This window comes from Trichechus manatus, unplaced genomic scaffold (assembly GCF_000243295.1).
Source record: "Trichechus manatus latirostris isolate Lorelei unplaced genomic scaffold, TriManLat1.0 scaffold00130, whole genome shotgun sequence".
NCBI lineage: Eukaryota > Metazoa > Chordata > Mammalia > Sirenia > Trichechidae > Trichechus > Trichechus manatus.
In genome coordinates, this window is record NW_004444066.1 from 1,939,938 (window position 1) to 1,964,811 (window position 24,874).

The 24,874-nt window shown below is 45.6% G+C and overlaps 1 protein-coding gene across 1 annotated transcript in view; it reads right to left on the reverse strand.

The window, feature by feature from the left end:
• Nucleotides 1-24,874, reverse strand: part of AFAP1L1 (actin filament associated protein 1 like 1) — an 89,107-nt gene extending 64,233 nt beyond the window's left edge. Inside the window, exon 1 of the mRNA XM_023739178.1 lies at nucleotides 24,824-24,874. Coding sequence (XP_023594946.1) covers nucleotides 24,824-24,874 — 51 coding nt within the window. The remainder of the gene's footprint in view (nucleotides 1-24,823) is intronic.

The window sequence follows — 24,874 nt, forward strand, 5'->3', positions numbered from 1 at the left end:
TTTCTTAACTTTCCTAAGCTTCCAATTCTTCATCTGCAAACAGTGGGGGTAATAACAGTAGTGGCTCCACATGGTTATTGTGAAGATGATACAAAAGGACGCTTACCGAGCTCAGTGCGCTATACAGTGCTCTCTTTGTTAATACGTGACCTCCCAGCAGAGTTTCAGTGTGGTGGTAGGCACGAGGGGGGGTAATTTGCAGGCAGGGGGACACTGTGGGACCCCAAAAGCCCCACCACGTGGACTACTCATGGCTCTGGCCCTAACGCTGAGCCCCCTCCCTTAGGCGCTCACATCCTGAGAACCCTCCATGTGAGGCGAGGGGAGCCTGAGTCTGACCCCAAGGACCAACATCTTCCAGATGGCGGGGCTGTGACACAACCCAGGAGTCCTAACCCTGCCCTCCCCAGTCCCCCTCCTCTTCCTTCTCAGAACCCTGTCTTTGCTCCTGGTCCGGGCCATCTCTGCATCCTGAGGGCAGATTGGGCCATCAATATTATCTTTTTATGTCCAAAGTTTACATTTAGAACCACGAATAAATTCCATTGATCTTGTACGGTTTAGTTGAGACTTAGGGAGGTACAGTGAATTCCAACGGGGGAGAAAAACAGTAAGAAATGGAGTAATCATTGCTTATAAGGCTTTAATCTTTCACCAAATGTGACAGACAGGCACAGAAACCCAAGATGGGGATAACTGTTCTTGGGGATGCAAAAAATTTTGCCAAATAAAATTAGAAACCCATTTAAAAATACATCTAAGATTAGATTGCTAAGTGCTTATTATTCCTGGTAAATACCCAACTTAGACTAAGATCAATTTTCTGTGCTCCTCCATCCTTCCCACTAATTGAAATAAAAACAAGATGTTCTGTAGCAGAAATTAAGCCACAGACAAAAAACACTGTCATTTGTTCCCAGGACATTGTTCTCTGGTGGCCATCCTTGATGCAACCTGAGTGACACCTTCAAGCAAAGGCATTTATCACAGCCAAGGAGGGCTCTGGTTCAAGCAAAGCTGGATTTATTTAGAGAGCTTGAAGGTAAGGGAGTCTAATTTCCATGACAAAAGAGAAGTGAATAATGAAACCTCAGCAACCCATAGGAATAATAAACCCTGTATTGCCACTTACCTGATTTTGGGGGGGAGGGCAGTGCTGAGTGCTCTGTCATGTGATCTTATTCCTGTACACATTTTAGATGTGGAATTTAGAAAAATGCTTTGAAATAGCTTGCAAGTTACAATTTTATTAAATGCGAAGCAGTAGGAGGAAATAATGCAGGTTCTCTTCTCCCCACCTCATTATTCGACAAGCCTCTTTAAAAGGAGAGGACAAAGATAACTCATCCTACTTTGTTTTCAAAGTCAGAGAAAATGCAACCATATGATTTAAAGATGGAAAATATGACGAGTTGTCAGAATGCGGTTTTATGAAGGGCCTACAATTTTTCGTTTGGTTTACTCAGATTCCCATCCTTATTTCCAAACAGCAAAATAACTGAGTTTTCATCTCATAAAGGCTCCTATTCTGGAGAAAGGACCAGTGTGCCACTTTTCAAATATTTTATTATGATTTTAGAAATGTCTTTCTGTATATGCTGTGTTTGAACAAGTCAGCACAGTATGACCCTTGATAATGATGGGGAGGCAAACCACCCTGGAAAGGAAAGGAGTACACTTAGCAGGTGTGCCCTAAATGTTTGGGTAGGAGAAGGAAAGCAAGAAGAACCTTTCTTGTGGCCTTCACACCCTACAGGCCCTTCCAGAGTGACCTCCCTCTAGGCTCCCCTCATGCTGTTTCTCAGCCTCTTATCTCAAAGGCTTTGCACATGCTGTTCCCTCTGGTGGTTAGAATCTCTCTTTGCCCCCAAACCAGTAATGTCCTCCCTTCAGCTCTCAACTCAATAATGACTTCCTCAGGGATGCCCTCCCTGTTCTCTCAACCACATCCATTCCCCTATTTTATGCTATAGCAACATCTGTATCTCTCCCTGTGGCACTTCTCATGGTAAAATTTTACATTTATGTATGCATTTCTTTGATTAATGTCAGTCTCCTCCTATGTGAGCCCAAGTTTCACGAGGGCAGAAATAGCAACCACCTTTGCTAGTGCCTGACACAGAGTAAGTGCTCAGTATTTAAGGATTTGCTGAATGAATGAATTATTGAAGCAAATATTTTTTTAAGTTGATAAAGTCTACCAGCTAGTAAATGTGATTTTAAACCATATCTGTAACCACAGAGGCGCAACATCATAAAAAGATACTTTAAAAAGGTGGAAGCGGGGCAGGGGAGAGGCAACAAAAAGCACGGGAAACAAAAGGAAGCAGAAGCCCAATTTTTCTCTTGGCTCAGCACCCAACACAACCTGTTTTGTCGACCTTGTATCTTTCACGTGAATATGGCTGCCAGTTGACTTAGGGATGCACATTTTGTAGTTGGTGTGTTTTGATCATAACGTACAAACTAAGAAATGGTAACGATAACTAACATATATTGAGCAACCCAAACTACTTGATTTCAAGACCTGTTTCCCCACTTCCTAGAGTTCCTGGGTGGTGCAAATGGTTAAGGCACTTGGTCGCTAACCAAACGTTTGGGAGTTCGAGTCTATCCAGAGGTGCCTTGGATGAAAGGCCTGGCAATCTATTTCTGAAAAATCACCCACTGGAAACCCTATGGAGCACAATTCTACTCTGACACATGTGGGGTCACCATGAATTGGAATTGACTTGAGGGCAACTGGCTTACTGGTTTCCCCCACTTCCTAGCTGTGTGCCTTGGGGACATCTGTATAACCACCTTATGCCTCATGTACATCATGGATGGCATATGAGAATATCTACCTAATCAGTGGGAATGGGGACTTAATACATGTGACAGTGCTTAGAACTGTGTCTGGCACACAGTAAATTCTCAATAAATATTAGCTATTTATATTATTCTTCTATTACTCCTGTAAGTTATACCCTGTTTTAAAAGTTTTACATGTATTATTTACATAACTTAATTATTACGACAAGGTGGGTTGCCCCATTTCACAGGTGTGGGAACTGAAGCCTGGAGAATAGGAAGAACACTGAGGAGCTCCTTGGTGATGCCACCCCCAGTGCTCCTTCAGGAGCTTCTGTCTCCCTCAGAGAGGACCAGCTCCACAGGTGAGGTTGGTAGAGTTGCTGCTTCCCTTAGTGGGCTCAGAAATCTCTCCCTCCCCTGCCTACAGTCTTTTCCAAGTTGCTGCAAATCCACCCAGCTGGGGCCAGGCGGACATCTCACTTCCTTCCTTTGAATTTAAAAGCACTTCTCTCTGAGTCCAAGTGAAGGCCAAACAGTGGGCAGAACGACGGGGAGACAGCATTGTTTATCACTAAAACAAACACTTCCTGTTGTCCCAGAGTGTGTACCAGAGCGTATAAGAAAGACCATGGTTCACGCAGGCTGGAAAAGAATGAAAAAGCAGCAGCAAAAAAAAAATCCAGCTGCAAAGCCAATGCCTTAGTGCTTATTGCTTTCCAGGAGTTAAATATAGCTCGTGTGTGAGGGAGAGCAAGGGTAGTGAGGTCACCATGGAAGGCTTTTGTGTGTGTTAATTAGTGATTGCAGGAAACTGAATATCCTTTTATGTTGAAGAGAATAGTGTAAGTTTGACTCTACAGGACAGAAACACAGAAACATTCATGAGGAAGGGAGGTGGTAAGGGAGAGTGGGAAGAATTGGGGATTTAGTATCAGAGGTTTGGGTTCTAACTCCTCCCACTTAGTACTAGTGTGTAAATTTGGGTAAGTTATTTAGCCCCTCGGAGCATCGTTTAAGAAGCCCTGGTGGTGCAGTGGTTAAAGTGATTGACTGCTAACTGAAACGTCAGTGGTTCAAAACCACCAGTGGCTCCACGGGAGAAAGATGTGGCAGTCTGCTTCCGCAGAGATGCACAGCCTCGGAAACCCTATGGGGTCGCTATGAATCAGAATTGACTTGATGACAGTGGGTTTTGGGAGTGTCATTTTCCTCTTCTGTGAGGTGTTTATGAGAGGAAATGGGGAATAGCTGGGGAAAGGTTTGTAAACGGCAGGGATTATTATTAGGAATGGTAGAATAGCACAGTTCTCTGACGTACTGTTGTTTCAGGAAGATGGGGAGGCTAGACATCATGGCGATTGTGGGTCAGTGGGGAAGCAGGCCATGGTTTCTGGGTGACTCAACCAGATGGCAACTAACAACAATAACTCTTCCCAACAGTCAGACCACGGAGACAGGCTTAAAGGAGCCCTGGGTCTTCACTGACCTTCTTAAAAGCAGCTCTGCCCAGGTTCCTCTTATCCATTAGGAGGCCTACTCTTCAGAGGCACCTTGTTTCCCAGCTCTGGGCTGCTGCAGGAAGCTTGAAGTTTTTTCTCATCAAGCCATTTTCAGACCACTGGGGGGTGGTCTGCCTCACAGGAGGGGTGGGAGCGAGCCACTGACTTCCGAGGAAATAACTTTTGGCTGTGGGACTGTGCTCTCCCAGAATTGTTCCGTTGTCTGCAGATTTCTCCCTGTTTAGCTCACAAAGGAAATGGTTCCAGGAGGAAGTGGAAAACTGTGACACACACATGCTCACCCTCCACGCAAGATGGCAGCTGTTTCCGGTTTTAGCTGTCTGCCCTATCTCCTTCATCAGAGGCTTGGGGAAACAGAAGCAGACACGTGCATTGGCCTGAGACACCCAATGATAAATAAAGGCAGCTCTTGAGTGAAGTTCCAGGTGCCTCATTTAATCCTCTTGATGACTCTGTGAGGTAAGTACTGTTTTTAGCCCCTATTTTACAAAAGAACCAGCTGAGGCTCAGAAAGGCACAATCATTTATCCAAAGGCACACAGCTAGCAGAACTAAGATTAAAGCCTAGACTCAATGCTAGAGCTAAACTTTTAATTGTTGCATTATAATAACTTCCAGACCTTTCCTTCTAACAGGGATCCCCTATCCCTAGAGCTTGCTGGAACCAGCAGTGAGCTCCCTGTGAGCATTCTCACTGGTGTTCATTGATCAGGATGAACCAGCCAGGTCCATTCCCGGCATGGGTGCCTGGCCTGAAGGCTGGATGGCGCTGGGGCTTTCGGCTGCTCAGAAGTCTGAGTTTGAGAGACTCGTTTTGTCAACAGTCCTGGGAGACACCAGGGCCTCTGGCTAGGGGTATCTAGATGTGTACAGATAATAGTAAAGACATCGAAGAATTTCAGCCAACATTTATTAAATGCTTCTTATATGCTGGGTGCTGTATCTAACACTTTTTTTTTTTAAATAGGACCTCAGGTGGACAAACATGAACCAATCCTTGTTTCATGAGATACTGGTCTATGCATGTCCTACTTTTATTTATTTATATAATCAATTATTTTTGATAATGTAATTGTTATTGTTAGTTGCCTTTGAGTTGATTCTGACCATGGCAACCCCACGTGTATAGAGCAGAACTGCTCCATAGGATTTTCAAGCCTGTGACCTTTCAGAAGCAGATGGCCAGGACTGTTTTCCGAGGCACCTCGGGGTGGCTGCAAACCCCTAATCTTTTGGTCAGTAGTCAAGCGCTTAACCGTCTGCATCACTCTGGGACTCTGATGATGTAATAAGCACCTGCAAACCTACCATTCAAAGCAATATGGCAATATCTTACATCTAACTACATGATCCCACCCACCTGCCTCCCCTACCCAACCTATCCTCCTGAATGCTGTGTTCATCATACTCTTGCTTTCCTTTGTATATAGTTTTGTGGCACTATATGTACTCCTGAAAAAAAAATACATTTTACAATTTTTTAAGTAATTTTATTTATTTTGTTGTTGTTGAGAATATACACAGCAAAATATACACCAATTCAACAGTTTCTACATGTACCATTTAGTGACACTGATTACATTCTTCAAGCTGTGTAACCATTTCACCCTCCTTTTCTGAGCTGTTCCTCCATTAACATAAACTCACTGCCCCCTATGGTTCCTATCTAATCTTTCAAGTTGCTCTTATCAATTTGATCCCATATAGATAGTTCTTAAAAGAGCATAATGCTCAAGGCAAACCTTTTTTTACTAGTTAAGCTAAACTGTTGTTTGGTTTTAAGAAGACATCAGGGGATAGTTTTGGTTTAAGGTTTAAAGTTTCTCTCAGGGCAACAGTTTCAGGGGTTCATCCAGGAAGTCTAGAGTCCATGACAATTTGAAATTCTGTTCTGCATTTTCCCCCTTTTGATCAGGATTCTTCTATGGAATCTTTGATCAAAATGTTTAGTAATGTTAGCCAGGCACCATCCAGTTCTTCTGGTCTCATGGCAAAGGAGGCAGTTCTTTATGGAGGCAGTTAGCCACATACTCCATATCCTCCTTTGACTGCTGACTTTCATTCTTCCTCTTTTGTTCCAAGTGAATAGAGACCAGTTGTTGTGCCTTGGATGGGAAACATATATATATTTTAAATTTTAGTTGTTTTAAAGTTTCTAAAAGGGTATAAACTATAGGTAATCTTTTGTGAATGACTTTTTTCTTTTAATGTTATATCACTAAGATTCATGTCTATTGCTGCTTGTCACTGTACTATATTCATTTTGACTACTGTATAATATTCCACTGTTGGAATATTCTCTGTGCCTAACACTCTGTGCTTATTATCTCCTTTAATCTTCACTGCAACCCTATATGGTAGCAACTCGTCTCAGTTTTATTGACAGGAAACAGGCCTAGAGAGGTTAAGGAACTTGCTGGAGGTCACAGGTGTCATGGTTTGAAGCTTCCTGGCCTCTCAGCCAGTGTACACTGTGTTTTGGTGCGGTGGAGTGAATACAGGCATTGAAGCCAGAAGCCCTGGGTTCAAGCTGCAGCTCCACACTAACTGGCTGTGTGACCTTGGGCAAGTGGCTTCATGTCTCTGAGCCTTGATTTCCTGAACTTTAGGGTGGGATGATGATGATAACTGTGTTGCCTACATTACAGGCCTGTTGTGAGTGAGACACAAGTCCAACACTGTCTGTGGGAGGCGAGAGAAAGCACTCTGTAAACTGTCAAGTTTTGTGAATAGGTAAAGTGTGATTAAGAGTATATATCCCACCTCCCCCCCCCCAACCCCCTAATAAACAAAGAACACGTGTAGGGCTCAGGAGATGAGGTTTAATAGCATCCCCATTCAGAAAAGCCAAGGATTAGGCTAACAATCAGCTCATAGAAACCTCAGTGTGATAAAGGAACCAGAAAATCACCAACAGACCCTCAGCCTGCACTAATATGAACACAGTACTTAGCTTTGCTCTGTTCAGTGGAGGTGTTTTTTTTTTTTTAAATACTATTATTATTTACGGAGCCCTAGTGGTGCAGTGGTTAAAGCATTTGGTTGTGAACTGAAAGGCTGGCGATTAGAACCCATCAGCTGCTCCACAGGAAAAAGATCTGGCATATTTTCAATATCTGAGACCCATCTCAATGCTGTTTGTCCATGGTGATTCTTCTACATGGCCTATTTTCTTCCAAGTGCCACCCCAACGAGTTGTTGTGACCTCAGGCAAGTTATTTCTCTTTGTGTCAGTTTCCTCATCTGCAAAATGGGAATAATAATACCTACATCTCACACGGTTGTCGTGAGCAACCAGTGAGATACTGTGTAAAGTGCTTAGAACTGTTCCTGATGCATACCAAGCTGACTATTATCGTTACCCAAAATCTCCCCATTCCTCAGACAGTGCCCATTCATCCTTTGAGTCTTGGTTTAGATCCCACTTCCTCCAGGAAGTCCATCCTGCCTTCCTGGACAGGTGAGGTCACCCTGCTCTGCCCTCTAGAGCAGATGACTTGTTCAGGGTCCTTCTCCGTTAAACTGTGAAGCCTTGAGGGATAGTGACTGACTTAATATTCACTACAGTCACCCAGTGTCCAGCACAGTAATAGGTACAGAGCAGGTGCATCAGGGCGGCATTAACCAATAACCCAGAATTCAGACGAGGGGCTCACAGACAAAGGGGGTCCATAAATCCTGCCTATGACAACTGTCTCCAAGAATGGAAGGGATCATGGGGGTGGTGGAGCAAACTGGTTCCCTGGGGCCCTGGAGGACAGACCTGGACCAATGGGTGGCAGCTCCAAGAACACAGTACTTGGTTCACCGTATAGAAGAATTTTCTAGCAATCTGAACTAAGAAGAGAGGGAGACGGCCCTTCTATGAGGGGTTGTGCCACAGTGGGACAGACCCCTGGCAGAGGAGCAGGGGAAAAGCCAGTGGGTAGTTGAGACACTAGGCAAGCGAGGTCAGAAACACCCAGAATCAAACCTGGGCTTTGCCCTCCCTTGCCCAGCAGCCCCAGGCAGGTGATGTCACTCCACCCAGCCTCAGTTCTCTCATCTGTAAAACAGATGATAAAAGCAGAGGGTTGTAATGAGGAGAAAGGGAGATAGTGTATGAAGAGTGTTAAGCATTGTGTCAGGCATGTATTAATCATTTTGTAAAGGTTTGTTATTACGATTAATGTTGTTAGTGATCACAGGGGACTGAAACATTGCATAAGGGTTAGTCTAGATATTCTATGTGGGAGGCTAAAGGGCAGGCTCAGAATGGCCAGCCTGACTGCCTTCCCAGGTAGGAAGTCCCTCCTCTTCCCTCCCTCCCTTCCTTCCTTCCCCCTCCCCTGCAAAGGCCTCCCAGGGCTAACCCTGGATTTGGTTCTGGGCCAGGCTCCCAGGAATCTACCCTCCAGGGAACCCAGCCACCCAGGGCAGCTGCAGGACACCGCTGGGGTGATTCCTGCCTTCAGAGCTGGATGTGGGCATCCAAGAAAGTGATGCTTGAAAGTTATGGGAATGAATGTCTCGACTATTGAAGAGTCCCAGACAAATGTCTCCTTTGCTGTCCCATTGTTGTTGTTGTTGGGGGGCCTGAAGTTGATTCCGACTCGTAGCGACCCTGTATGACAGAGTAGAAACCCATAGGGTTTCCTAGGCCGAAATCTTTACGGAGCAGATCCTCAGGTCTTTTCTTCCAAGGAGCAGCTGGGGGGTTGAAACTGCTAATCTTTCGGTTATAAGCCAAGCACTTAATTAATGCACCACCAGCGCCCCTCATTGCCCCATTAGGCTAGTCAACTCTGTACAATCAACTCTATTTGAAAATGTACACAGTTTAAAGTTTTTTACACCCCTGTTCTTAAGTTAGGTCTCTGGGTGGCTCAAAATGGTTTGCAGTTGGCTGCTAACTGAAAGGTTAGTGGTTCAAACTCAACCAGCAGCACCATGAAAGAAAGGCCTGGCGATCTGCTTCTGTAAAGATTACGCCCAAGAAAACCATATGGAACAGTTCTACTGTTAACACATGGGGTCGCCATGAGTCGGAAATGACTCGATGGCAAGGGGTTTGGGTTTTTTTTTTTGGTTGGTTCTTAACTTAAACATCAAGGTGAATTAACCTTACGCAGTCTGCTGCTCACCTGAAATATCTGCTACAGCTCCTAACTGGTCACCTCTTTCCAACCTCTCCCTTTCTACGCTAACATAAGCTCACAGCTGGCCTTAATAATTTCCCCAAATTGCAGCACTTATCATAACTCCCTCCCTCAAACTCTTCAAGAGCTCTCCAGAGCTTTGACACTGATGATGAAAGATCTTCACATGCTCTGTATGCTCCCTGTGGCTTATGCCCAGTTCCCCTGTAATTCTATCCCTTTCAAGGTTTATAGAGATGACTTGGGTTCCTCTCTAATTTATTAAGAAAGGCAATCATTTACAAACCTGTACTTCAGCATTAGTTTTTGTTTTTAATTGAATGCTTTCTACCTGCTGAGTGCTTTCCCTGCATGGATCCAATTCTTCCTTTCAGTGGAAGAAACTTAGGGGGTTAAGGAGAAGGAGTAGAGCCAGGATTCAAACCTGGGCAATCTGACACTGCAGCCAAGGCACTCAGCTACTGCGTTATCTGCTTCTATTATTAGTTACAAATCACAAGCAACACAGCCTTTAAGGGGCTGGGACACTCCCAGTTAGGAACTTGGAAGATAAGGCCTTACTTCTGTAGAAGGACATGGAGACTCCCTTTAATGTCTCTTTACCTCTCTGGGCTCTAGGCACGCTGACCTGCTTAGCATCCTGAGCGGACATCCATGCCCTCCATTTGCCAAAGAAAAAAAAAAAAAACAAAAAACAAACCCCAAGACCAAAACCGTTGCCGTCGAGTTGATTTCGACTCATAGCAACACGATAGGACTGAGTAGAACTGCTCCATAGGGTTTCCAAGGCCGTAATCTTTACAGAGGCGGAATGTCACATCTTTCTCCTGTGGAGTGGCTGGTGGGTTTGAACTGCTGACCTTCTGGTTAGCAGCCGAGCGCTTACCCACTGCACCACCAGGGCTCTGTCCCCATTTTCCATTCTCCTGATTTTCCCAGCCTGGAATTCCATTCCCCTAGGGTTCCTGAGGTTCGTGGCTGGAAAGTGTTCCTCGAACTCCTTTGTTGTTAGGTGCCATCGAGTCGATTCTGACTCATTGCGACCCCATGTGACAGAGCAGAACTGCCCCATAGGGTTTCCTCGGCTGTAATCTTTACAGGAGCAGATCACCAGATCTTTGGCCCCTGGAAGTGATGGGTGGGTTGGAACCACCAATCTTTTGGTTAGCAGCTGAACACTTACTTAACTGTTGTCCCACCAGGCTCCTTTTTTCGAACCCCCAGTCCCTTATATATTCTCTTTGGTGGACACTAGGCAGATGACTTCATGTCACAGGCATTGTGACAAGTCTTACTTTCTCTGCCACACTAGTAGGTTCCTGGGTGCCGGGACCCTGAACTTCCCTTTGCAACTCCTCAGAGCTGCACCTGGCCGCTGGCTGGTGGTGGGGAAAGACAATCTGTCTCCCTGGCTTCCCCGCACACTCCCAGATCAGTTCTCCTCTTTGTTCAAGTGGAGCTAAAAAAATCCCCCTTGGTTTCACATCAGTGGGACCTGCTCTCAGCAAGCCCTTTGACAAGAACGGGCAGGAAGAGTAAATATTTATTCTACAAATGAATAAATCGGATTCCATCTTCAAAGAAAGCTTTAGTATAAATTATCATAATTTCTCCGTTCTAAGATGACACCGATTTGAAGATGTTTTTATCTATTTAATAATGGCTTTTGGCGGGGGGAAGAAGAAATGAGTAAATTGATATGTCAATTGTAAGATAGGTCCTGATTTTAAAAAATGTGTCTTAGTATCAATAAAAAAAAAAATTTAATATGGTCCCAGTTCAAGTTTTATTTTCTTCTTTTGGCTCTGATGCTCTCAGCTAAAAAAGGCTTCCCAAGCCTCAATTAAACCGCTGTGTGCAAATGGTTAAGCCCTTGGCTACTAACCAAAAGGTTGGCAGTTTGAATCTAGCCAGAGGTGTCTGGGAAGAAAGGCCGGTGATCTACTTCCGAAAGGTCACAGCCATGAAAACCCTATGGAGGCAGGCAGTTCTACTCTGAAACACATAGGGTTGCCAGGAGTTGGAACTGACTTGATGACAACTGGTTTTTTTTTTGTTTGTTTGTTTGTTTCAGCATGGGGAGGTATCTGCAATGTGTATTGGCCAAGTCCCACCTCCGAACCTCCATGGGCCACTGGGTTAGCAAGAGCACGTCATGGCCACCATGCACCAATGACAGCCCTGAGGCTCTGCAAAGCCACTGGACAGGTTTTCTCCCTGGCAGCGATATGTCTACGCTCTGTTAATACCTTGTCACCATGTTAGTGGTTGTGTGGAAAGCTGGCTGGGAGTCCATCATACGATCTTAGGCATGATGCTGCCCTTGAGCCTCAGTTTACCATTTGCAAAATGAGGGGCATAGGATTAGATAAGTGGGTTTCAAACTCCTTTCTGGAGGGGCCTATGGGATCTATGTACTTCTGTAGGGGCTGCCTAGGGAGTAGGTGGGATGCAGAGGGCTGCACTCAGCATTCCCGTTCCCACTTCAACCAGGGTAGCTCTGTTGCTCGAGATGGTTTGGTGTCCTGGGGTCCTTCCGACGCTACTCTTGTATGGTTTAAGGACACTGCTTCATTCTCCAGTCTGGCTCAACCTCAGAATCCTTCTCGCCACAGTTCTACATGCAGACACTTCTAATCTCACTACAGCCTAATTCAGGGGTCTACAAACTTTTTCTGTAAAGCACCAGATAGTAAATATTTTAGGCTTTGTGGGGACACAGGGTATCTCTTGCAACTACTCAACTCTGCCTTTCTAGTGTGAAAGCCACAAAAAACCAAAAAAACCAAACTGTTGCCGTCGAGTCGATTCCAACTCATAGTGACCCTACAGGACAGAGCAGAACTGCTCCACAGGGTTTCCAAGGAGCAGCTGGTGGATTTGAACTGCTGACCTTTTGGTTATCAGCTGAGCTCTGAACCACTATGTCATCAGGGCTCCAAAAGCTGTGTTCCAATAAAACTTTATTTACAGAAACACGTGGCAGAATGGACTTGGCCAGGGCCAAGGTCTGCTGATTCCTGGACTATGATATTTCAACCTGACAAGAGAGGCAACTGAGGCACAAAGAGAGGATTCAAGGAACTGGGTTGGGATCCCTGTTTCCCGGGCCCCTGAGAGTGAGTGCGCTTCCACCACACACATTGCTCACTCAGCAGTGACTCCTGCCCAAAGTTTGGGTTGTGGGCATCTAAGGACTACACGGCTAAGGGAACGGTGCCTAGAAAAGACGCGTGCCCCCATTTCTCTCTTGGAGATCAGTTTTCCTCTAGGCTGTTAGAAGGCTATAAAAAGCTCCCGGGTTTGCCTCCTGCTGGACCTGCTGTTGGTAAATTCCCCAGAGCTGGAATGTCTGCAATGCGGTGTCACCTCTGCCCCTGCGCGCCACAGCCTGACAGCTGTGCCAGGGAGAAGAACCACGCCCTGACGGCTCTGTCCCTCAACCCCAATTGGGGCTTGGCTGGTATTCCCCAAATGGAATTTTAGATCGAGGACAAACCCTGCCGGGGCCCTCCTGGGACGCTCTCATTGTTAGATCCAGGAGGATGAGAGCTTCTTGAGTTCTAAACACCAGAACTCTGAGGGCTGCAGGGAGAAAGTGTGAATGGTAAGAAATGAAACCTTACGCCAGTGGCCGGGCTGTACCCGTTCACTGACTGAGGTTGGCTTCTGGAATTGTTCAGACCCCTTCCTCTCCCCTTCTCAGCATCGATCCATCTCCACCTTGAAATCTTTACCTCGTAAGCCCTTGTGACTTCCCTAGTATCTTTACCTTCTAAGTCCTGTGATTTCCCTATTTTTACCTCGTAAGGCATGTGGCTTACCTAGCAAGTCCTTCATCTGATTGACCCAGGACCGACCCTCCAGCACTCATGGAGAATCAGCAGAGGTCCATGATAAAGAGCTTAGGTTTGGAGGTGCGCAGGTCTGAGTACATAAATTGACCTTTCAAAGCCTCAGTTTCCTCACCTGTAAAATGGGGTTAATGATAGTACCTACTTCGTGACTGTTGAGAGAATTAAATGACTCAATGTGTATAAACTGTCTGACTTACAGTGGGTGTGCCATAAAAGTAGCTTTTGATTATTCCTATCAACCATCTGCTGTGTGTTAGATCCACCACCAGTCTGCCAGTGTGTTGTACTGTGGTAGCTTATACGTTGCTATGATACTAGAAGCTGGAAGCTAAGTGTCAGTGGGTGTTTCAAATACCAGCTGGGTCACCGATGGTGGACAGGTTTCAGTGGAGCTTCCAGACTAAGACAGACTAGGAAGAAAGGTGTGGCAATCTACTTAAAAAAATCAGCCAGTGCAAACTCTATGGATAACAATAAAATATTGTCTGATATAGTGCTGGAAGTTAAGTTCCCTAGGTTGGAAGGCACTCAAAATACACAGTAGCTGTAACAATGGACTTGGGCATCTCAATGACCATGAACATGGTGCAGGACTGGGCAACGTTTTGTTCTGCCGAACATGGAGTCGCCATGAGTAGGAGCTGACGTGACAGCAACTAACAACAGCATATGTTAGACACTGGGAATATGATGCAAAAAACAGTCCCAGTCCTCCGGACACATACAGATGTAGATGTTGACCTCTAACTATTCTGCAAAACAATATTCTAAAAGCCAAGAATGAGGAAGGTGGCGGTGACCCAGAGTCAGGGTGGAGGTAGGATTGTGGGGGGTATGTGGCAGGGAAGTTTTCACAGGGAGGTGACGCTGAGCTGCTCTTTCGGGGAGAGGAAAGTACAGAGTCATCTTTCTTAACCTCAGCTTTTACATCTGTCCAATGGGGACAATGTCCCTGTTGTCCACTTCACAGGACTGCTGCCAGAGTTGGGAGAAGCCACAGAGGAGGAACTCAGAGCTGGAAGGGTCCCCAGAGGAAGGCCTTTGGTGGTTAATTCCTGTCTGATGAATCCTCCTATTACACGGGTTCCTTCTTGCCCATAGCGCTCCCCCAGTGAACGACTGCTAAGTGAGAAGATGGATGCCCACCAGAGGTTGCCCAGTGTCTGCACCGAGCACTTCATGGGTGCTCCACATCCTGATGCTTAGCTGAGACAAATACAACTGGTGACTGGGAAAATGCTTCTAGAAGTTAAAAAGCTTTATAACAATGTACGTTCTCATCTTGACGCAAGTGGCCGAGCTGAGGCTAGGATGTGGGAGTTCTGCTCCCATGTTCAGACCCATTTCCACTCTGCCACTGTGATGTGGGACATTTATTGGAAGTCCATGCTTCTCATGCTGAAGTTCACACACCCTGGGAGTCTCCGGGAGAAGGCATGGTGGGGAGGGAGAAGCCCTGAGATAAACACAGGCATCTCTGGAGGGTCCATTTTTCAGTTTTTTTTAGGGGGGGGAAGGTGAGGGCGGAGATTATTTCTATATCAAAACAGGCACAAATATATTATGGCCTAGAATACAACAAATTTTTTTGCACAGCTTTTAGAAGATAAAATGAGACATTTCAAGCTTTCAAAAGGCCATTTTGGGTAACAGACCCAGACCCCAGAGTCCCACTTCATTTCTCCTCTGCCTCTGCCACTAGTGGTACCTTAGCTGCAAGTGTGAAAGGCAGTAGACAACAGGGGGCCCAGAAGGTATCTCCGCAGGGTCAAGGGCTGTGGCAAAAGCAGTGCATTAGAACAGCGGTTCTCAAGCCTGTGAGCACATCAGAATCACTTGGGAAAAACAGATTCCTAAACCTCATTCCAGACCCACTGACAGGTCTCTGCAGACATATTTTCAGTAGGCTCCACAGGGGATGAACTTGAGCCTGGCTCGATTTGAGAACCACTGTTTTAGACAAATCGGGAGTGATCTATAAGGCAGGCTGAGGAAGAGCAGAGTAGAAATAGGAAGCTCCTACAGGAAGCAACGTGATATAGGAGAAAAAGAATGCATTTTTCAGTAACAGTCAACAGGATCTGGGGTTTGAGTACTTATAAGAGATGAAGGCAAAGGAAAGCTAATGATGAAGTCTGCGCTTCTGGCCCTAATATTAGAATCATTGAAATGAAGAATCCTGGGCTGAAAGTGGCCATACACAGCTTCCACTCTGTGAGTTGTGTCTTCTTACTTGCATTTATTCATTTTTCTAACAGATATTTATTGAGCACCTACTAGGTGCTGGGGATAGAGCAGTGAACAAGGTAAGAAGGACCCTGCCTTTGCAGAGCTCATATCAACAGCAATTTAATCCCACAATTAATTATAACTGTGAAAATGACAACCAATGAGAAGGTAAGATGTGTCTTCTGACATCAACTTTAAATGTCTTCTCTGACACAGACTGCAAATGGCAGTTCTTATTCTTCTGACCCCAACCAATTGGACCTAAGTCAGATCTCATAGTTAAAGGGCACAGTCCTCCAGAATGCCATGTCCCCCCAAGACTTCAGACACTAGCCATAGCTTGGAGGTCCCCAGGGCACCCACATTTCTGACTTGCTGGCTAAAAATTGGAGGGTTCCCCCTACCTCCTCAGGTTTGATAATTCGTTAGAATGACTCAGATAACTCGGGAAAGCATTATTCTCATGATTGTTTTATTATAGCAAAAAGGATACAAATGAGGACCAGCATAAAGAAGAGACACATACAGCAAAGTCTGGGAGGGTCCCAAACGCACAGCTTCCACATCCTCAAGGATGCACTACCCTCCTGGTGTATCAATGTCACCAACCAGGAAGCTCACTTGAGCTTCAGTGTCCAGAGTTTTTATTGGGGTTTCATTATACAGGCATGACTAATTGAATCATTGGCCACATAGGTGAACTAAATTTCCAGACCCCCTCATCTCCCCAGAGGTCAAGTGCTTGGCAACCCAAGTCATCTCATTAGCATAACCTCTCAGATGTGGTCTTAAGTCCTCCTTAAATAACACAGGCACTTTGATCACTTGGAAAATTCTAAGCGTTTAGAGATTACTTCCTAGAAGCCAGGGGAAAAGACCAAATTACTTAGGTAAAGTAATTCTTCACCCTACAGAAGTACAGATTCCTATCAGTACCTATAACAGGGGGATGTAGCCTGGGAGGTTGAGAAAGGTTGCCTCAAGGAAGTGGTGTTTGAGCAGAGAGCTAAGGATAGGCAAGAGTTAACCAGATGGAGGGACAAAGGACTCGAGACTGGAAGGAGCAAGGGCCTAAGAAGGCCATGTGAGGAGAGCCCGGAGCAGGGGCCCAAAGTGAGTTGGTGAAGTGGGCAGACAGCAGACTCTGAGGGTCACCACAAGGGTTGTAGTTTATCTCTTCAGAGCAATGAGAAACCACTGAAGGTTTCAAGCATGATCAGGTCTATATTTTAAAATAACTGTCCTTAAGTGCATCCAGCTCCCTTCTCCCCAGATTCTATCCTCAAGCATAGATAAGTCCCATAAAAAGTTGTGATATATTACAAATTTAAATACAATAGGAGTCCTTCAGGTCGAGGTATATACTTCTAGAAGTCCTGTCCTCTGTAGTTTGTAAAGGGTCATGCCTATGGAAACCTCTTGAATATGAGGAGATGACAGTTGTCCTTACCCTATGCTTTAATATGATCACTGTAGGAGTCATTCTGTTTCCCTGATCCCTGGCCACTTACCTCCACTTCATCATGTCCCTGGGCAACTCCTATCGTCGAACAGTTTTTTATTTGAATGCTTCTCCTTGACTAAGCTCACACGTGCCTCTGTTTAACCTACTGTGAAGACTTCTGGAGAGTCCTTCTATTACCTCTTCTATAGGACAGCTAATTTGAGAACTGAACCCATGGCCCCTGTCATGGATTGAATTGTGTCCCCGAAAAATATGTGTACCAATTTGGCTGGGCCATGATTCCCAGTATTGTGTGACTGTCCACCATTTTGTCATCTGACGTGATTTTCCTGTGTGTTGTAAATCCTATTACTATGATGTTAATGCGAAGGATTAGCAGCAGTTATGTTGATGAGATGTGCAAGATTAGATTGTGTCTTAAGCCAATCTCTTTTGAGATATAAAAGACAGAAGCGAGCAGAGACACATGGGAACCTCATACCACCAAGAAAGAAGGGCCAGGAGCATAGCACATCCTTTGGGTCCAGGGTCCCTCAACTGAAAAGCTCCTGGTTCAGGGGAAGATTGATGACAAGGACCTTCCTCCAGAGCCAAAAGATAAAGCCTTCCCCTGGAGCTGAAGCCTTGAATTTGGACTTCTAGCCTCTTAGACTGTGAGAGAATAAACTTCTGTTTGTTGAAGCCACCCACTTGTGATATTTGTTATAGCAGCACTAGATAACTAAAATACCCTCCTTTCAGATTTAGTCTTGTTCACAAACACCCCCATTTCCTTCAACAGCTCCTCACGTGGCTGTGTTGTTAACAGAAAAAGAGAAACAGGAAAGGTCACCTGATTTGGCAGCGAACAAGATGATTTCAAAATTGGGTCACTTGGAGGCTGGATTGACCTCTGAGTGGAAATGTACCACGGACAGGAGGTAATGCAGGAATGGAGCCCAACTCATGGCTGAAGACAGACATTGGAGAGTTATCCTCAGAGAGGGGCTGGAAGAGCTTCATTTCTACAAGAGTGTAGAAACAGGGCCAAAGTGGTGGGGAGATAAGAGAGAAGAGAAGATAGAGCCATTAAAGAAGAGAGCATAAGTGAGCCGGGAGCGGGAGGGAGATGAGAAATAACAATTAGTAAGCCCCTGCTGGAGTCCTGGGTGGTGCAAGTGGTTAATGCACTTGGCTGCTATCTGAAAGGTTGGCAGTTTGAGTCTGCCCAGAGGCACCTCAGAAGAAAGGCCTGGCGATTTACTTCTGAAAAATCAGCCATAGAAAACCCTGTGGAGCACAGTTCTACCCTGACACACGGGGGTCACCATGAGTTGCAATCGACTCAATGGCAACTGGTTTCAAGCACCTCTATGGGCCGGTGGTGCAAGTGGAGCCAAAAGGCCAGCAGTTTGAAACCACCAGTCGTTCCCTATGGGATGCGGAAACCCTATGAGACAGTTCTATTCTGTCCTATAGGGTCGCTATGAGTCAGAATCGACTCGATGGCAATGGTTTTTTTTTTTTTTTTTAAAGTATGGGCCAGGCACTGTCCTGGGTGCTTGGCGAATATTATCGCATTCCAATCTCCCAATTCTGGGTGTCATTCTTTCTGTGTTACAGACCAAGGGAAGGAGACTTAGTTGGGTAACTTGCCTTAGGTCAGAAGAAGCCCAGGGGCTCTGAGCATCTATAATAGCAGGATTTGGAGGGGGTGGGGGCAGGAAAGGCTTCCTTGAGGGATGGAGTGGTGGTTATTTAACCCAAATTTATTTGACTCCAGGGTTCCCTGGGTGGTGCAAATGGTTAACATACTCGGCTGCTAACTGAAAGGCTGGAGGTTTGAAACCACCCAGAGGCACTATGGAAGAAAGGCTTGGCAATCTGTTGTTGTTAGGTGCTGTCGAGTCGGTTCTGACTCAAGAAGAATGAAACATTGCCCAGTCCTGCTTTGTTCTCATAATCATTACTATGTTTGAGCCCATTGCTGTAGCCACTGTGTCAATCCATCTTGTTGAGGGCATTTCTCTTTTTTCACTGACCCCCTACTTTACCAAGCATGATATGCTTCTTCAGGGACTGGTCCCTCCTAATAAAACATGTCCAAAGTACATGAGATAAAGTCTTGCCATCCTTATTTCTAAGGAGCATTCTGACTTCCTCCAAGACAGATTTGTTCATTCTGGCAGTCCATGGTATATTCAATATTCTTTGCCAAGACCATAATTCAAAGGTATCAATTCTTCTTCGGTCATTCTTACTCATTGTCCAGCTTTCCCATGCATATGAGGTGACTGAAAATACCATGACTTGGGTCAGATGCACCTTAGTCCTCAAAGTAACATCTACTTCTGAAAAATCAGCTATTGAAAACCCTACAGAGTGCACTTCTACTCTGACACACATGGGGTCGCCACAGTTGGAGTCGACTTGCAAGCAACCAGTTTGGTGTTTTAGTTTTACTGGACTCCAAAGTCTATGCTTTTTGCCATCTTCAGCAGAGGGTACGATTGGAAGTGAGACTGCAGGGGGTGAAAGAAGTGTGTGCGTAGGAAAAGGAGGCTTGGAGAGCTGACCAGTTATTACAGAAGTTCGGTTAAGAAAGGAAGGAGGGAATACTTTTGTGTGTGTGTGTGTGTGTGTGTGTGTGTGCGCGTGCGTGCGCGCCTGCGTGTGCATGTGTCAAGATGGCTTCACCTTTTTGGTTAGTTGCGAGTTTTTCAGAAGAGTGAGAAGGCTGATGGCATCCAAGAGCAGGATTATTTTTCTGGGCCAAAGATCAGAATGGAGTAATGATAGGCTCTTGGCAGAGGGTGGGGAAGGAGGAACTTACTTGGCAGGACGCTCACTCATGTGAAAAGGGAGGTTTGAAACTGATATTTGAGGGAGAGACAGAAACATCTCTAACTAAAATGGAGAAGCTAAACTCCATGGAGGCTGAGTGGAAGAAGGAAATGGAAGTAGTGCCTGGTGATCGGCAGAAGCTTCCACAGGGAAGAAAATCAGGTTAAGTCCTATGGTCCCATATAACTACATACAAAGCTGGTCCATCAGAGGCAAGACACTATCATCTTGAACAATAAAAATCTCATTCATTGAAAAGCAGAGCATCAGATTATTTCTTGGCTTGCCCAACAGACACTACGATCTCCCAAAGAGTTTAGAATGCAGCAAAAGACAGTCCCATCTTGGGTGGAGTTGTGAAGTGGAAAGGAAAGGAACCGTGGGGAAATAAATCACTTCATATGAGCTAGGGAGGTCAGACATAAACTTGGATATTAAGAAGGCATATTTTTAAGAAAATCAGAGAAAATTTAGACCCAATACTTCAAAGGGAAGATGGTTCAAGAAGATTGGAAAGCTCACAAAAGCAAAATTGGGATGATATAACCATAGTCAGTAGGTATGAATAAATAGAATAAGAAAAAATGGACACACCAGCATACATATTAATATTTTATCAGTCACTCAGAAATTCCAGTTGAACAGCGGCCCAGCTATTGAAGGTCAGAGATGGATTTCCAAGACACAAGCACCATGAAGGAACACCAGGATACAAAGAAGATTATAACATGGCCTGTCTTTGAGTTGAACACAAAGTTGTTTAGGTGAGTGCTTAAAACAGAATGAGGACTCAAAAAGCATCATCAGAGGCGGACCAGCTTGTAGAAGGACCAAGTGAAGTTCTATAAAGCAGTTTTATTACATTGAGTCCGATGAAAAAGATTATAATTATTACAATAACGAGTTGCCATAATGTTGACTCCAACTCATGGTGACCCCATATGTGTCAGAGTAGAACCGTGTTCCGTAGGGATTTCAATGGCTGATTTTTTGGAAGTAGATCACCAGGTCTTTCTTCTAAGGCACCTCTGGGTTGACTTGATTCTCCAACCTTTTGGTTAGTAGCCGAGCACATTAACTGTTTGCACCACCCACGGGCTCCAATAAGTATAACAGCCAGCAATTATTGAGTATGTTTCAAGTGTTAAATATTGATTGAAGAATTTTCTATGCATATCTCATTTAATAGTTACAACAACCCCAAGAAATAGGTGTTACCATTATTCATATTTTATCCTCATATGAGAATGGGAGTTATTTAACTTGTCCTGGCAGAAGGTGGTGTCTATAGCCATTGGGCTTACCTGTGCGTTAACCTTCAACAATGGCTAATTCCCTCCGTATAACATTCAAGAATTGGGAAATCCTGCTTGAAGGAATTTCATTATAATATATGTGATTTCTATGTTTGTTTTTGTGTCATATAGACCCTGCTTTACTACTGGGTCACATGAGTTGGAATCTATGGGTTTAGTTTCAGTTTTACCAATGGAAGACACATATTCTGTTAGAAGAGAAATCCCACTGCCCATTTGAGTCAGCTAACTTTGATGTAGAGCTTTTAAGCTGTAATTGTTATTAACATGGGAGCAGTGCCGCTGAGGCGTGATGGAGGCATTCTAAGCCTGGAGCAGGAAGATCTGGGGTCTAAGCCTTGCTCTACAGTTTGAGCAGGTCACCTACCACCACAGACGCAGTTTAGCAGAAAGCTTAAGATCAGGACTTCGGTGCAGATAGAGCTCTGCCTTTCACGTGGTGACTCTGCAAGTTAATGTAAGCAACCTAACCCACTGAGCCTGCTTTCCTAAGAGGTAAGCATTAATGACAGTACCTACTTGGAGCCCCCACCCCACCATCTGCTCCCAGAGAAGCCATGGAAGAAGCAGAGTATGGTGCCTGGCACACAGTAAGTATGTGATGAGTGCTGCAAATGGCTTGAGCCCAACTCCTAACCAAAAGGTTGGTGGTTTAAACCCACCTAGTAGCACTGTGGAAGAAAGGCCTGGCGATCTGTTTTGTAAAGATGAAGCCAAGAAAACCTCATGGAGCAGTTTTACTCTGTAATACATGGGGTCGCCATCAGTCAAATCAACTCAATGGCAACTTTTTTTTTTTAACTCCTGGTCATGATAATCCTACGTACATAGTTGGTATGAGGTTGAAATGAGACCTGGGACCAGGGGACAACAAGAAAGATTCGCTGGAATGATTTTTGAAGTCTCATGCTTCATCTAAAAATAGCATACAGACTTTGCATTCTAATCCATCCTGTATCTACATTTGCTTTAATTCACAAGGTGTTTGCAATTATTTATCATGGTAGAAAACCGAGGATCTAGACAGACAACCTGGTTTTCTATGCTCTAGCCACAGGACCCCGCCCCCCATGTGTTTTGAGAAAGCCTTTGCAAATCACAAAGAACTGCTCAGAAGTGAGGATTAAGTAGGCTTCTCTTTTTAAAAATCAGTATTACTATTAATCAACTTGAGATGCACTACAGTGTGTTTCATATTATTAATTAGCTAATTAAACCACTGTTAGTGAGTTCCTGCTATGCATCAGACACTGTGTTAGCAAACTGATCAAAACAGATTCATCAGCTCCCTGCCTTGATGAAGACTACATTCAGGCAGAGGAGGTAGACACTACACAGACCTTCCAATAACTCACTCTGTAGAGTAATGCCACACTGTGACAAGAGCTGTGAAGGAGGAGAGTGGGCTAGGAAAGCCTGCAACAGGAGAATCAGAAGCCCTAGAATGTTCTCAGCACCAACAGATTTTCAGGAAGTCTGGCTTCCCAGGAAGACTGCTCTGGAGACAGCCTTCTGAAGTGGAGACCTTGGTTATTAAGTGTTTAAAGCTAACTGGGTTATTATCAGCCTTGGTCTGTATAAGGATCCCTGGGTGGCGCAAACAGTTTTCACTTGACTACTAACTTAAAGGTTGGTGGTTTGAACCCCCTCAGTGGTGCTGCAGAAGAAAGGCCTGGTGATTTGCTTCTGTAAAGACTACAGTCAAGAAAACTCTTTGGGGCAGTTCTACTCTGTCACACATGGGGTTGCCATGAGTTGGAATTGACTCAACAGCAATGGGTTTTTTTGGTTTGGGTTCGGGTGATCTGTATATGGAGGACATGGTCTGTTTTCCACAATGCTGGAGAGGCCTGGGTATGGATTTGTGTACTGGGAACCAGACATGGTAGTATTTGACAACCTGCAGTGGGGGAGGGTGAGAGGGAGGGGGTCAGTGCTTTTTGCTTTACATGTAAGATGTAGGCAGGGGCAGGACTGAGGGACATTAGAAGGGCCTCTTCTGCCTTTAAGGAGCCCTGGTGGCACAGCGGCTAAGCACTCACCTGCTAAGTGGTTAAGTGCTCGGCTGCTAACTGAAAGGTCAGCAGTTCAAACCCATCAGCTGCTCCATGGGAGAAAGATGTGGCAGTCTGTCTCCGTAAAGATTTACAGCCTTGGAAACCCTATGGGGCAGTTCCACTCTGTCCTATAGGGTCGCTGTGAGTTGACTCACCACATGTTTGGTTTGGTTTTGGTTTCTTCTTTCTGTTTTTCCTCCCTGGTGAGTGAGAGTGTACACTCTTTGCAAATGTGCCCAAGAGTCTGTTAACAGGTGAGAACTGCTTTACAAATTACAGCCTCAGTATCCCAAGAGGCAAAAGGAAGCCCCATATATTTCCTGTCTGCTCTTCCACCCCTAAGGGAGAGGGTATACGCAGTAATTTGTGTTGGGGCTGGGGCTGGTGGAGAGGTTGCCCCCTCCAATCCCAGGTTGGATTTGGAAACCAGACGTTCCCTGCGGCCCTCTGAGCTCCTTCAGGCTGACTGTACTCGCAGTAAGGAACGCAGGGGAGGTGACCCCCACACCTTCCCATGCACTGGGCCCTGCCCCCAGTGCCCTGGTAATTACTTCCACACCCCGGCCACTCCTTTTTCTCCCCTTGTGCGCTTCAGCACAGCAAACAGGCAGACAGGGAAAGTGTGTAAAATTACTGTGGGGTGGGGGAGGAATTTCCCATTAGTCGTGATAATATTAGTTACAATAATAGTAACACTTCTCACGTTGGCACAGCGCTCACAGTTTAACAAATGTCTTTTTACACATATGATCTCTTTGGAAACCACTGGTGGGGGGTTAGGACCCTGGTGTTTGATTCCCAGCCTCTAACACAGCCCCATGTCCAAAGAGGCCACTTCTTTACAGATGCGCACATGCCCATTGAGCTTTTTAGATCTTTACTTCAGCTGGGCCGCCTCATGAATGCCCTCTCTTTGCTCACGTCAATCCCATTTCTGCAGGCTCCAAGTCCCCACGGCTTCTGTGAAATTTCTACCAAATCCACCCGTTGCCTGATAGGGTCGAGCAGGAAGGGGCCTTTGAGACTGTCCAGCCCAAAGAGGCAAAGGCCTGAGCCAAGGTCACACTGCTTGTCACAAAGTGAGCCAAGGCTCTCCGATCCCGACACACACAGCTACACACACACACAACACCGCTCACAGAGCCCCTGCTTCTACCAGTGCTTAACATTTGGTTTTCTGAAGCCAAGGGTAAATTGAGAGTTCTATTTATCTGAGAGTGGAAGCTCCTTCCGGGCAGCTGCAAATTTCTGTCTCTGCGCAGGAGGTGCTTCACACGTCCTGGTGTTTGGCAGTGTAACCTGTAAACCTTATTCTACCCGCCCAGAGGGCAATGGGTGGGAGGTGCTCCCTGTCCTCCGGAATCCTGCGGGGATTCTTTTATGAAGTTAACAATCTGAGTGCATGAAAACTCTTAATTCTACACTCAAGAGGCGACTCAGGCCGGGGACACGAGGGTTTAACAGACACCGTGGTTGCCCCGGCAGCAGGAGGCACCTGCACACCAGCACCGGGTCTTCCATTCCCCGAGTCCGCGCCCGCTCCGGCCGCTCCTCAGCCCCCGCCCCGCCGTCCCCCCTCCTCTCCGGCCTCAGATCTCCGGGTCCGTCCTTCCCCGCCCCACGCGGCAACAAGTGCGGGAGCCGCAGCGCTTCTTACCCCGGCCGCGGTCCAT